The 15,199-nt window shown below is 30.7% G+C and overlaps 1 protein-coding gene and 2 non-coding genes across 4 annotated transcripts in view; all 3 read left to right on the forward strand.

Annotated features, from left to right (window-relative positions):
* LOC111613185 (N-acyl-phosphatidylethanolamine-hydrolyzing phospholipase D-like) overlaps nucleotides 1-8,335 on the forward strand; it is a 45,978-nt gene extending 37,643 nt beyond the window's left edge. For both annotated transcript variants that reach the window (XM_023354532.1, XM_023354533.1), the window contains 3 exons: nucleotides 2,444-2,592; nucleotides 4,359-4,473; nucleotides 8,031-8,335. In XM_023354532.1, the coding sequence (XP_023210300.1) occupies nucleotides 2,444-2,592; nucleotides 4,359-4,473; nucleotides 8,031-8,168 (402 nt within the window). In that variant the 3' untranslated portion in view covers nucleotides 8,169-8,335. The remainder of the gene's footprint in view (nucleotides 1-2,443; nucleotides 2,593-4,358; nucleotides 4,474-8,030) is intronic.
* Nucleotides 8,336-12,950: 4,615 nt separating this feature from the next.
* Nucleotides 12,951-13,067, forward strand: LOC111613190. Its single transcript, XR_002754731.1, has one exon. It is a non-coding gene; the product is annotated as a U5 spliceosomal RNA (small nuclear RNA).
* A 1,503-nt stretch (nucleotides 13,068-14,570) lies between these two features.
* Nucleotides 14,571-14,687, forward strand: LOC111613189. Its single transcript, XR_002754730.1, has one exon. It is a non-coding gene; the product is annotated as a U5 spliceosomal RNA (small nuclear RNA).
* Nucleotides 14,688-15,199: the final 512 nt, after the last annotated feature.

Here is a 15,199-nt window from a genome sequence, read left to right on the forward strand (position 1 = left end):
GCACTAAGCAAAACAGCGTTAAATGAGGTCACTTTAACATAGAGTAAATAGGGATAGGGGAACATGCAATAAAAAATAAGCAAATTTTACTTAAAATTAAAGTTATTTTTATATTAATTTGTATAATATATGTTAAATAACACATAAACATATGCACACAGAAATGTAAAGTTCATTTTTTGCGAAGGTTCTGGCTCTTCTGAAATTCTTGTTCTTTTGCAATAAAGTTGTGAAGTTTCATTTGTTGCTTTTTTCTTTCCTTAAGCAAATGTTGGTAACAGAAGATCACATTCAAAATGCCTCGTTTTGCTTTTGCACTCTTTTGAAAAAATCTGGATCATTCGCTATAATTTGATCAACGATTTTGGTTATCTTACCAAACTTTTAATATTTATTATGTAAAGAAATTTTTTCGGTTCTTTGTTTTTAGAATCTCTATTTTCCAGTTCCACTCAAATCCCATGTTCTGCCAGTTCTTGAAGGTTGAATTGGTAGGGCTCTCACCAGAAACTTGCTGTAACTCCTCAATATCCTGCTTGTCCATCTATATCTCCTAGGCCTGCTATATCGATTAGGTTGAGTTTGGTCAACCTAACAATACAGCGATAGGCTCTTCTCACTGAGAATTCTTGGATACCTTTAGCCCATAACTTCTTCCACACTTTATTCGTGCATTTATCAGTTAATTTTTCCCAAGAGAAGGCGATATTTTCTATGGCATCCATGATGATATATTTTTTCCAAAATTGCATCAAACAAATATAGATTTAAAGAAAGTACACCTTTTTGCCGCCTTTTGCTGATTGGTTTGTGTTTGCAAATAATTGTATTATATACAAAACAATGAAATTCTGCGATAATTTAAATCAGTGTAAATTTTGAGCATTTTTTAGGCTTTGAGCAGACCACGTTATATCAAATCAGCGTTAAGCGGGGTCTTACTGTATTTCAAAACTTTTATGTAATATATGTCGTATGATGCCTGTGCAAGAAAGGACTGTTGGTAGAAGTACCTTATCCATTCTTTATTTCATGGATGAGTTCTGAATATTTGCTAATTTTTTCAGTATATGTATTTTGTATGTTGTGAATGTTTGAAACAGCTATATCTATGATGTATATGATTTCCTTTTGTTTGTCTGTAGTCTGATGTCTGGTCTGTTGTGCTTTGATGTTTTTGTCTGTGATTATGGTTCACTCATGATATATTTTGTGAGTTGTTTTCTATGACTATCTAAAGCAACGGTCGGCAACCGGTGGTCCGTGGAGAAATTTGAATATTGATCAACCGAAGGTAATGCGAAGTATTACGAAAGAAATGCAAAATGCTTATTACACTCATTGAGGTTGCTTTTTATACTCATTGGGATTTTTTATTTGAATCTAAAACCAAAAACGAAGTGACTGTTATCAATAAATAATGAACAATAAACAATATTGTGAGTGCAATTGTTGTCCTTTGTGGAAAAGTGCTAAGAATCCATAAACTTGTTTCAAACAAGCAGCAATGAACTTTAAGCTTGCATTAATTTGTTATAATTAAACATGTGAGTTTCATATTAATATAGTAAAATTGAACTTTTGTGATCATTATTCTACGGATTTTGTATTGTTTAAAAAATTCATGATAATGGTCCTCGGGATTCAAAATTGTGACTTTAATGGTCCGTGAGGTGAGAAAGGTTGCTGACTGCTGATTTAAAGTATGTAGTTGTAGTGTGGTTCCTGGATGTGTAAAAGTTTGTGTATGTATGTAAGCTTTTGTTGTATTATTTTTGCTATTTGGATATGCTGATTTAATTAATCAATTTGCTAAAAGCTTGCAGCCCAGTATGATGTATAGTCTCATCCATGATGTGACATTTTGTACAAGTGTTGTCTGTAAATGTTGTGTTTTTTAAAATGTGCTTTCTATAATTTTTTGTATTTATAACCTAATCTTGTATGGCAAATTCATATGTATTTGGTGACAATATATTTTCTTGATAAGCAGATAGAATAAAATAGTTTATAGTTATAAATTTAAATAATTAAAGTTTACAACTTTTAAAATTACAAACTTTTATTAAACATTTGCAGGTTATATTGGTCTATATTGCTACTACTATTAATAATTAAATGCTAAGTAATTTGGCACTAGAGCAACAGAAGGCATTAGGCACCTTCTCCTGCTAAATTTAATAATTATCCTGCCAAATTACTTAGCATTTAATTATTAATAGTAGAAGTAATATAGTGCGACATAATTCCACAATCATTTGGCTTTTATATATAATTATCAAATTTTAGATGTTGATATTTGTATACACTTATTCAAAACTTTTTGTGATTTGTGGTATTAAATTTTTAATAAACAACTCTAACAATTTTTAATGTTAGTAACAAATTAGTTGCTCTGTTATTAATTAGTAATATAGTATCAGTGTCTTATTTACAATTTTAGGTACTTTGGGGTAGTTGGTCAATTGTAGGTCCTAGACATCGTTTCTTTTTTGCTGGAGATACAGGATACTGTGATGTTTTTAAACAAATTGGACACATGTATGGACCATTTGATCTTTCTGCTATTCCAATTGGAGCATATGATCCAAGGTAAGTTTGAAAACTAAAATTATCTTAATTAATATGACGATTTTAGTCTCTGTAATCCAAAAATATTCTTGGTAGACAAATCTCACAGCAATCTTATTAATTAAAATTATCTTTGTATGCTAGCTGATAATTTCATTCATTTGGTATTAGGTTTATTCCAGCATTAACAAAAAACAGCTGTTTTAAATAAAATTCTTTGTTTATATATTTTTAGTTAACAATATATAAAAGACTTATTTTTTCCTCTTTAAGTTTTGAATAAAACCTGAAATTCATATTGCCAATAGCAAATATATAAAAAAAGAACTTTAAAATGATTACTTTTGATAATTATAGCATTAGTATGATACTAAACAAATGAAATATAAGTTATAACAAATGAAAATCATCAAACAATTGTATAAATCAGTTCTTCCCAAAGTACTAAAATCTACAGATTTTCAAAAATCAAAATATATTTGCAGACTCCTATACATAGGAATCCACAAACGTTACTCATGTATATACACAGTATATATTTGTGTGTTTGTACATATGTATGAACACTATGTTCTCTAAAATACTATCTGAAAGGGTCCATTAAATAATGCACAGGGTCTCCAGTAACAGGTCGGCACTTCCCTAATGCACTTTGTCAAAAATTTATTTCTGCCTGCAAGCTGCTTTCTATTAGCTGAGCACATAGATAGTTTATATATATTAATTAACTAACAGACCCCACCATGCCTTGTTGTGGCTCAAAATGTATCTATTATAAATGTATAACACTTCCCTTGTGGGGGAAAATTTTTCGAAAAATTTTTTTTTAGTGTACATTCTCTTGACGTACCCTATTAAAACGCAATCACACACGCAAAAACCCGCATCTAAAATAATATAATAGAAGCCAAGTTCTTCACGGTAAGCCTTAATCCTGTCTCTCTCCCCCGCGAGGGAATATCGAAAAATCCCTTCTTATTGTACATTCTGTTGACGTACCCTATTAAAACGCAATCAAAAATGCAAAAATTGCAAAAACCCGCATCTAAAATAGTATAATAGAAGCCAAGTTCTTCACAGTAAGCCTTAATCCTGTCTCTCTCCCCCGCGGGGGGAATATCAAAAAATTCCTTCTTAGTGTACATTCTGTTGACATACTCTATTAAAACACAATCAAAAATGCAAAAAACAGCATCTAAAATAGTATAAATAGAAGCAGAATTCTTTATGGTAAGCCTTTCCCGTAAAGAACTGTCCATCTCCCATGTTTAACGGAATAATATACAGCCTATGTCCACCCTGAAGTTCCATTCTAAATATTGGTGAAAGAATTTTTGAAATCGAATGAGTAGTTTCGGAGATTACCTGCTGCATACAAACTAACATACATACAAACATTACCTCTTTATAATATTAGTATAGATACATAAGCATCACTGGCAGGGATTAAATGCTTTCTGTGAAGGAACTACTTTTATACATATACTAATCATATTGAAAATAAATACTGTTCTGTAATGTAACTTGTTGTAATCAGTATATTTTTAGGAAAATTAAGTATTTTTCACTAAAAATCTAAATGTCTCATAAACCTTTGAGATTGGTCTGTGGACTCTAGTTTGGAACTGCTGGTATAAATAAATAACTTTTCATATAATGCAAAAATATTACTATATTATTATATTGTCTATTTTTCTTATATTTTAATTTATAATTCATGAAAAATAAACAAATATTTCATTCTGTAGAAGTATTTTCAATTATATTGGAATTATGCTATATTTCAGGTGGTTTATGAAATATCAGCATGTAGATCCATTAGAAGCAGTTATGATTCATATGGATGTTCAAAGCAAATGTACTGTGGCAATCCACTGGGGAACATTTTCTTTAGCAAATGAGGTATCATTTTTATATTATTCTAATTACTTGAATTTTACAATTTTACTTAAAATTTATGTGACATTTCTTATTCTAAACTGTTATAATTTAGTTTCAGATTGACAGAGGGTTACAAAAACAATTTTTTCATGGCATTTAGTAGATATTTAATAGTTTTTAGTAGCTAGAGAATAGTTTTCTTACATTACAAAATATATTTTTGTAAAATATAAATAAATTTTTAGTTTCCCAGCTGTTACATACAAGGTAGCTTCAAAAAGTTTCTGGAATTGGTTTATTACTTTTATTACTCAAAAGGTACCTGTACAATTGACAAATCAAGCAACATGTTCTTCAAAATATTATCCTTTGGCAGCCACACACTTTTGCCAATGCTGGTATAGCTACTGAAAACATTCTTGGAAGCCGTCTTGCGACAGTGCCTGCAATGCAGCTGTCATACTCTATAACAGACGTCGGCAAATGCGGTTATTTTTGAGTTACATACGGCTCTTGCTGAAAGTGTTAATTTCTGCTTTTTATTATTATTTTTACAATTTTATTTCTACAATTTTGTGAAAATATGTTTATTAAAAAAATTCAATATTTGTTTTATATTATATTTATATTATATAATAAAATCACGGTACAGAATAGAAAAGTACAGAACTGCGGCATCCATGCATTTTGCAAAACCTACATTTCGGCTCCCACTGAACTCTTGCTTGCCCACTCCACCTCGGAAAATTATATAATAAAATCACGGTACAGAATAGAAAAGTACAGAACTGCGGCATCCATGCGTTTTGCAAAACCTACATTTCGGCTCCCACTGAACTCTTGCTTGCCCACCCCTGCCCTATAACCTCATATGCATTCTTGAAGTAGCGTCCCTTGATGGCATCTTTCAACCAGGAGAAAAGGTAGAAATTGAATGAGGTCCACCGTGAGCATTCATGACGCAGTATGTTGAGAAACACATTGCACGTTCAATCGATCATGCAGGGTGGAATGGCAACTTTCAACCGAAATTCCTGCTGTCTTGGTGATCTGCTCAATTGACTGCTGTTGTCTGACCTCACAATCTCACATACAGCTGACACTTTCTCCTAAGATGTTGATGTCAATGGGTGACCACTTCGCAAATCAACGGCAATACATTCTTGTCCCTCAAAAGCATTTTTGCCAGTCATAAACTTGACAATGTTTCATTCAGATTCAACATAGGCATCCTGAAGCATCTTCAAGGTCTCAGAGGATTTTTTTCCCCAATAACACATAAAATTTGATATTTGCATGTTGTTCTTCCACAGACATTTTCACTAGACTCTGTTTTACATTGTCTCATTAACACGACCTTCAGTGAATGCTAACTGTTGTCATCTTTGCAGTAAGTATGGATTTGTTTGAACATATTTCTCTATTCCTGACATGTTTATCTAAGACATGCATTACATGTTTCCTTTTTCATCACCTTTAATTAACTAACTCAGCATAATTCTGAGAACTTTTTGTAGCTACCTTGTAACAAAGGAAAAGTATAGCAATTGGTCAAAAAATGACTCTTCAAGATTTTTATATTTTTGGACTCTGAGGCATTTGAAACATTGAGAAATGCGAAGAAATTTGGGGTATTTTTTTCCTGTATGTATGTATGTTTGCTTGCATGTGTGTTGGGGGACACGATTTTGTTCACCCTCTTTTAAACTTAATAAACAATGTTTTTTGTTGAAATTTTCTGAAATTTTGCAGGAAGGTTTGTGTATTAGGGGGATTGATGTTATTAAATTTTGATGGTTAAAAGTTGACGGAATGGAGGAGATAAATGGGTTTCTGTGTCATATCTCAAGTAGTGTAGGACTTAATGATGATTTTACTTGTTTACATCAGTGGTATTTTCTTTTTATTGAATCAAAACTTTATTCATTTAAAACTTTTATTTAACAACTCAATAAATTTTTTACAATATTGCATTATTTTGCCTCTTGTTGATTTCTAACTGTAAAATAACTTGGTGCTCATTCTGCACAGAAGTACCATTTATATATTCTTGTGGAACATTCTAGAATTTTGTTGAAATTTTGCAATTTGTTTCTTCTTATATTTTTTGAACTTTCTAACTTTTTCCCTGTCTAGTAACAGTATTAGTAGATTTTAATTAATTTAATGAGTTGTATTTTTTATTTAATGTTTTAGTTTTTTCCAAATTGGAGTTTTACTCTAAAAAGCCTCATAGCTATTTCTTTGATTTTTTTACTATTTATCTCCTTTGGTTATGCATAATGATTTTCCTGTTGAAATTGCCAATAAACATTAAAAGTTACTTAAATATCAAAAATATGAAAATTGACCATTAATTTAGTAATTAATATATTTACATTTTTTTTTACCAAAACATTGCAAGAAAATTCTGGAAACACATAAGCACAGATGTGTTGTACTGTGTATATGATTTGTCTGGGATCAAAACATCCCATATGCAAAAATCTCAAGTTTTTGGAAAATTGCAAAATCTTCTAGCTCTGTTTTATTTGATATTCTGTAATTGGACTTGTTATAGATGTGTTTACGTATACAGAATTATACAAAATTTTGAAATTGTGCATACCCAGAAGTGCATAAAATGAGGGCTTGGTTGTGTATGATGTTTTGCTAACTAGTTAATCCTAATTTCTTTGAAAATGTCAATATAGTATTTTAAATAATGATCTTCATTGTGTAAAACACTGTCAATATCAAATATCTTTTTGGCTGACTGCATGTTTCTTTGTCTAGGTTAGGTTAGGTTAGGTGTCCTTCCATCGCAAACAATAGTTTTTGCAGGACAGGTGTCAATGTTATATGCTGGTTGCCGAATGACATGAGAATGTTCTTTTGTTGGTTCTTTGTCAATACTACTATTGCTATCAAAAATAGAGAAGTGCAAATTCTGATGCATCTGCTACTCTAACCTTGGATGTGTTCCAATCATACAAATTCTATTCTTGGTCCAATTGACCAAGTTCCAAATTTCTCAATGATAGCAGTATAGTATTTTGATATTTCTAGAATTTCCTGGTGCCATACCTCTTTTTCAATAAGACCAAAAACATTAGTGAGATTCAAAGATTCATATGCTTTTGATGTCCCACTCAAACAGAAAATGAGTGATCATATGATAAGAAATTGCTTCATGCCTGAGAAACAAAAGATACCAATTCTTTGTTTCTCAAGCAGCAGCTTTTTCTTATGCAAATGATAACTTTGGAAAACATATATGCATTAAATTCATTAAATTAGTCTCAATTTTTGCCATTTATGTAATATGGTGTATGGTCAAAACAAATTATTCACAATAGTGTCATTTAGTACAGATTGATTTAATATGTGGGCCCATGTGGTTAATTCAGTTTATCAAAGAATATATATGGTACATTTTGATCCTATACCTTTCATATATAGTAATATGTTATTCATACGGTACATGCAGTTATTAAAAATAATTTTATAAATATTCATATATAAGAAATTACTTTTATATCAAAATGTTGATGTTAATTTTATATTATAATTTTGAATTTATTATATATATTTTCCAGTATTATTTAGATCCACCAATAAAGTTGCGAGAGAGTTTGGAAAGAAATAACTTACGACCAGACTCATTTTTCACCCTCAAGCACGGAGAAACTAAATTGATTCGAGATGGAATGAAAGTACGCTCAAGATTAAATTGAATGAAAATCTGTGTTTTGTTTTGTGATAGGATGTATGTGCAGATGATAAATTTTGTTAAAAATTTGTACTCATATACGATATAACTAATCAAAATAATTTTGTTTATAAAGTACAATACCTGTTTTATCACTGCATTTTTAGCAGTTTGCACTGTAACAAAATCAATCTTAACTTTTCCATTGTGTTTTTATTATGTTTTTCATTGAATTTATCCTCTTCCTAAAGGGAAGTTTTTGATTGAATATATTAAGTTAGATTTTAATTCATTCCACGAATTATATTTTATAATTTAACGAAAAAAAAAATGAAGAAAGTATTGGAATGTTTAACATTTTCAATTTTTTTTTAATTTTAAGTGTGTTTTACGTTTTGTTAGAAAGTTATGTATTGTTTTTTGTTTATTCATTTATTCAGAAAAATATCAATTGAAACCACTTATAAAATATGGGAATGTTTATTTAAAAATTTTATAATTTGTAAGATCCGATAAATCTCAATGTTAAAAAATTTTTTTTGNTAAACAAATTTTACTTAAAATTAAAGTTATTTTTATATTAATTTGTATAATATATGTTAAATAACACATAAACATATGCACACAGAAATGTAAAGTTCATTTTTTGCGAAGGTTCTGGCTCTTCTGAAATTCTTGTTCTTTTGCAATAAAGTTGTGAAGTTTCATTTGTTGCTTTTTTCTTTCCTTAAGCAAATGTTGGTAACAGAAGATCACATTCAAAATGCCTCGTTTTGCTTTTGCACTCTTTTGAAAAAATCTGGATCATTCGCTATAATTTGATCAACGATTTTGGTTATCTTACCAAACTTTTAATATTTATTATGTAAAGAAATTTTTTCGGTTCTTTGTTTTTAGAATCTCTATTTTCCAGTTCCACTCAAATCCCATGTTCTGCCAGTTCTTGAAGGTTGAATTGGTAGGGCTCTCACCAGAAACTTGCTGTAACTCCTCAATATCCTGCTTGTCCATCTATATCTCCTAGGCCTGCTATATCGATTAGGTTGAGTTTGGTCAACCTAACAATACAGCGATAGGCTCTTCTCACTGAGAATTCTTGGATACCTTTAGCCCATAACTTCTTCCACACTTTATTCGTGCATTTATCAGTTAATTTTTCCCAAGAGAAGGCGATATTTTCTATGGCATCCATGATGATATATTTTTTCCAAAATTGCATCAAACAAATATAGATTTAAAGAAAGTACACCTTTTTGCCGCCTTTTGCTGATTGGTTTGTGTTTGCAAATAATTGTATTATATACAAAACAATGAAATTCTGCGATAATTTAAATCAGTGTAAATTTTGAGCATTTTTTAGGCTTTGAGCAGACCACGTTATATCAAATCAGCGTTAAGCGGGGTCTTACTGTATTTCAAAACTTTTATGTAATATATGTCGTATGATGCCTGTGCAAGAAAGGACTGTTGGTAGAAGTACCTTATCCATTCTTTATTTCATGGATGAGTTCTGAATATTTGCTAATTTTTTCAGTATATGTATTTTGTATGTTGTGAATGTTTGAAACAGCTATATCTATGATGTATATGATTTCCTTTTGTTTGTCTGTAGTCTGATGTCTGGTCTGTTGTGCTTTGATGTTTTTGTCTGTGATTATGGTTCACTCATGATATATTTTGTGAGTTGTTTTCTATGACTATCTAAAGCAACGGTCGGCAACCGGTGGTCCGTGGAGAAATTTGAATATTGATCAACCGAAGGTAATGCGAAGTATTACGAAAGAAATGCAAAATGCTTATTACACTCATTGAGGTTGCTTTTTATACTCATTGGGATTTTTTATTTGAATCTAAAACCAAACACGAAATGAAGATTATCAATAAATAATAATGTCAATATATTAATAAATAAATTAATTAAACAACTATTTAATTTAGCTAGGCAACATTTTTAATAAAAAGAAATGTAATTTGGTCAAATATCTGACCATTCTCAGCTCATTTAAACAGATTAGAATAATATAGAAAATATTCTACATTATTTATCAAATATTATCATGATGCTCTTCATTAATTTATAGATTTTTAAGTCAAGAGATTATGTATCATCATTAATAAGGCACAGTTAAATGGCTGATTAAGTATATCAATACAAGTATTTAACAAAATAACATTACCACATTAACATAGTTTACATTAGAAGTTTTTCATTTTTGTGATGCCAACTTATATCAATATCTACTGTACAAACTGGCATATACTATAAGTCAACCTCATGAATTTAAGTGTAAAATTCTGATTTAGATCTATAATTTCTGTGTAAGTTACATCATATACCTGTGCACCCATTACACCTCCATAGTTATGGCACTGATGATAGCTTACGATAAACGCATAAAATAAGACCAAATCACTGAATTTATATATTCATATCGCTTTTAGTTTTGATTTCAGCTTATAAAGATGAATGTGACAACAAATAATTAATGTAACTAGCATTCTTTGAATATTAGTAATATCAGTTGTGAAAATTTAAGAAAAGATCTCAGATATTTTGAAGATTTTAATCTGGTGAATGGATTATTTAGAGCAGAGAATCCCTTTAGTAGCCACCTATTCAACTATATGATATTAGAGTAAGTATTCTTTTATACAAGAAGAAAATAAATAAAGAGAATGAGACAAATGCAAGATGTCATAAGTATCCATACAAATGGTGAAAGCGGTGACCAATTGAAAAGAAATGCCGCTAATGAAGAACGGATTGACATTATTCTGTTGCATCATACGATACCATTTGTACAAATAAAATAAACATTAGTCACCACTTTCACCATTTGTATGGAAACTTATGACTCACCATGTAGAGATAGAAGAAAGATTTTATAGTTTTCAAATTGTGTATCTCAAACTGTAATATGGAGATTACATTTGTTTCATTTCATAGGTAAAGAGCAGGAAATAATAGTTCATAGTGTTTTTTTATTTAAGCATCTTTTGTACTTTGTACTTGTACTCTGCTCAAGTTTTCAAATGTCGAAAGTTGAATAGTTCAAAATATATCTATACAATTTTGCCCATTTTTCCATATATTTTACTCATACCCTTGTTCTACTGAATGGCATTTGATAAAGGTAATTTTTCATTTAAGATAAAAGTCATGTGAAAACTTTGGTGCACTACCTGTACAAAGCATATGGGCTACTTGACATTGGTTATCAGATAATACAGGGCATCATCTGATATTTCTTGTGTAGCTGCGTAATGACAACATGCCACAACCCCTTTCCAAGATACGAGTGTTCAAGTAAATAGATTTTCCAATGTGTTCATGATTTTAAAACTAGTATAAAATCATTAAAAATGAATTTTTTAAAAAAACGACAGAGCTTCATATTAGTTAAAAACAAACTCACTCCTCGAAAATCAAAATCTAGCATCGTGAGGGTCAACTCCTGCCTGAACTAAAATGGAATGACCTATTATCTATTGTATATGCACGAGGACCATAATTAAAATACCGTATATGGATATACAGAATGTCTGTGATCTTTATATTTTGTTTGTTTTTATTCTTTCTATTGCGAGTACTAACAAGGACAGGGTCAGACATTAGGATCTCTGATTTGAACAAAACTTGTTAAGCATGTAGACCTAAACACGGTTCCTGGTCCAAATAATAGGACCACTTCTCAAGCTTTTCCGAAAAACAAATCTGAAAATTGAATGTTTAGCTTATAAGTGTGGAAGTGTGTCTTCTCTGCAGAATGGCAATAGATAAAAGGCCAGGAAGCTATGTACTAGAACAACACAATATGGGTTCGAACCTTTGCAATTTTAGTATTTCTTTTTATGTATAGCATAATTATTTTACTGTATCATTAACGTCATTATTACTACCATTCCTCACTTTTAAACTTATAGATTTAAAATAATGATTCCTCCTTAGGGAAAAATAAATCTGTAAATTTAATTATTTTATGTGGTTAAATAAAATTTTTATTTCTTCATATTTTTTTCAGATTTCTGCTTGTGGTTACGTACTATGCTAATACAAGCGAATAAGCTTAAGGCATTACAAGAAATACCTGTCTGATATGAAAATAAGGTAGCATTGTCGCCGTGTGTTTTATTTAATTGTTAATATTATGGACAATTTCGTTATGTGCACTCGTTACACTTCAAATGTAACAACATATCTGAAAATGAATACGAAGAAATAAAAAGATAGCCGTTCCCAGAAGACGTCACACCTCCAAAGACTTATAAGCTAAACACTCAATTTTCAGAAACCCGTTTTTTTCGGAAAAGCTTGGGAAGCGGGTCCTTAATATTTGGACAAGGAGCTGTTTTGATTAGATCTACGTGCTCGGCAAGTTTCGTTCAAATCGGAGACCCGAACGACCGACCCTCTCTTTGTAAGAGGCATTTTCGTGCGGTTCAGCCAGTTCACAACGGGAAGTCAAAGCGACGAGAAACGGGTCCTAAAATCCCAGAACCCTAAACAATGGCTAAGGTTTTGTCGACACGTTTGGATTCGTTCCCGGTATTCCAGAGCAATGGGCTTAAACTACTCGATCGTCCGGGGCTAACTGCTCTTTGGAAAAATCGTGATATAATATCAAATAGCTCGCGTTCTTGAAAGTATTTTACAAGACGTTTAAGAATTATTCCGTATCATATCGATTTCTTTTCACCGTTAAAAATTTATCAAAGACAATTTGTAAATAATTTCAGAACAGCGACGTAATTACAGTCACACCAGAGAAATGGACGACGCGATCCGAATAACCCTTTGAGCGAGGAAACGAAAAGTATTCTCTTCATACGCATTAACCTTTCGCCTTTTACTAAAGGTTACCGTGGAGGGGAACATAACAATAAGCCTATAGGCAATTTTTGTAACCCCACACTCCATGGGGTTTATCAATAAACGAAAAATAGAAAAAAATCGAGGACTTTCGATGGTGAGTTCCTTTCTTCTTTCCTGTTGTAGTAGCTGTATGTGAGCCAACAGCTTTTCCTTGCGCATTATTTACTCGAATTCTTATTGTTATTCGCAAACAATTAGCATGAATTTGCTTCTTTTCTATATGAAAACCTTTCTATATAATAATTAAATAATTTAATACTTCACTAATTTAAATTGGAAGTATTTATTAAATCGAACGTATTCGTTAAAAATCGTCCGAAAATTTACCTACAGTTGGTTTTTTTTTCAATAATTGTATTTATTAATTTATTATTATTATTTTACTTTACGTACATTTTATATTAAGATAATAACGGTAAAAGTTTATTTTAACATATCTTTTCAAAGTTATTATTTTAATTCGTCTTAAATTAGAAATGTAAAATAAAGAAAATACATCGGTTTTATAAACATTCAAAGTAAAACTTTTAATACAAAGATAGTAATTTTTCTTACTGAATACAAAATATGAATCAACTGTTTTTTACAGTTGGTTTTTTTTTCAATAATTGTATTTATTCATTTATTATTATTATTTTACTTTACGTACATTTTATATTAAGATAATAACGGTAAAAGTTTATTTTAACATATCTTTTCAAAGTTGTTATTTTAATTCGTCTTAAATTAGAAATGTAAAATAAAGAAAAGACATCGGTTTTATAAACATTCAAAGTAAAACTTTTAATACAAAGATAGTAATTTTTCTTATTGAATACAAAATATGAATCAACTGTTTTTTACACGTAATTTTTTTACATATAAATAAACTAAACACAGTTTAATCCTGTGTATGAAACTGTTAATACAAAGATAGTAATTTTTCTTACTCAATACAAAATATGAATCAACTGTNTTAATAAGAACAAACAATTTGTAATTTATTTAAAAGTTTTTAACAATTTTTTTTTTTTTATCGAAAAGACATTTATCATCATTTTAAAAATTTGTATGTAGTCTGCGAAGAAAATCAATTTTTTAAATAGTCTATTTATCGTAACTTGGCACCTACTGTAAACAAAGATTTTGTCGTATTAATCCAACGAAGATTAATCCTACCGACCCTCTCTTTGTAAGAGGGATTTTAGTACGGGTTCAGCCAGTTCACAACAGGAAGTCAAAGCTACGAGAAACGGGTCCTAAAATCCCAGAACCCTAAATAATGGCTAAGGTTTTTTCGACACGTTTGGATTCGTTTCCGGGATTCCAGAGCAATGGGCGTAAACTACTCGATCGCTAACTGCTCTTTGGAAAAATCGTCATATAATATCAAATAGCTCGCGTTCTTGAAAGTATTTTACAATACGTTTAAGAATTATTCCGTATCGTACCGATTTCTTTTCACCGTTAAAAATTCATCAAAGACAATTTGTAAATATGTTCAGAACAGCGTCGTAATTACAATGACACCAGAGAAATGGACGACGCGATCAGAATGACCCTTTGAGCGAGGAAACGAAAAGTATTCTCTTCATACGCATTAACCTTTCGCCTTTTACTAAAGGTTACCGTGGAGAGGAACATAACAATAAGCCTATAGGCAATTTTTGTAACCCCACACTCGATGGGGTTTATCAATAATCAAAAAATAGAAAAAGATCGAGGACATCCGATGGCGAGTTTCTTTCTTCTTTCCTGTTGTAGTAGCTGTATGTGAGCCAACAGCTTTTCCTTGCGCATTATTTACTCGAATTCTCATTGTTATTCGCAAACTATTAGCATGAATTTGCATGTTTTCTATACGAAAACCTTTCTATATTCGCAAACTATTAGCATGAATTTGCATGTTTTCTATACGAAAACCTTTCTATATAATAATTAAATACGGAAGAGCGTCGATTATCCAAATCAATTGGGAGTGGGGTTGTTCGGATAACCGATTATGTACGAAAAAATATATTAATTTATCCCATGTTGAAATTTTTTCTCCGTTGCGTGTCGCTTCGCGTTGACTTTTCGTCGATGTTAAGCCCCAACGACTATATACTACAAGGATAGCCAGATCCCTATTCTACAATGTTAGCCAGGAATGCCAAGTTAGTGACGTCAGCACGACACCTGACCTCTCTGTTTACATACAGCAG

Source organism: Centruroides sculpturatus, unplaced genomic scaffold (assembly GCF_000671375.1).
Source record: "Centruroides sculpturatus isolate CEXI.00-Female unplaced genomic scaffold, Cexi_2.0 scaffold1858, whole genome shotgun sequence".
In the NCBI taxonomy this organism is placed as follows: domain Eukaryota; kingdom Metazoa; phylum Arthropoda; class Arachnida; order Scorpiones; family Buthidae; genus Centruroides; species Centruroides sculpturatus.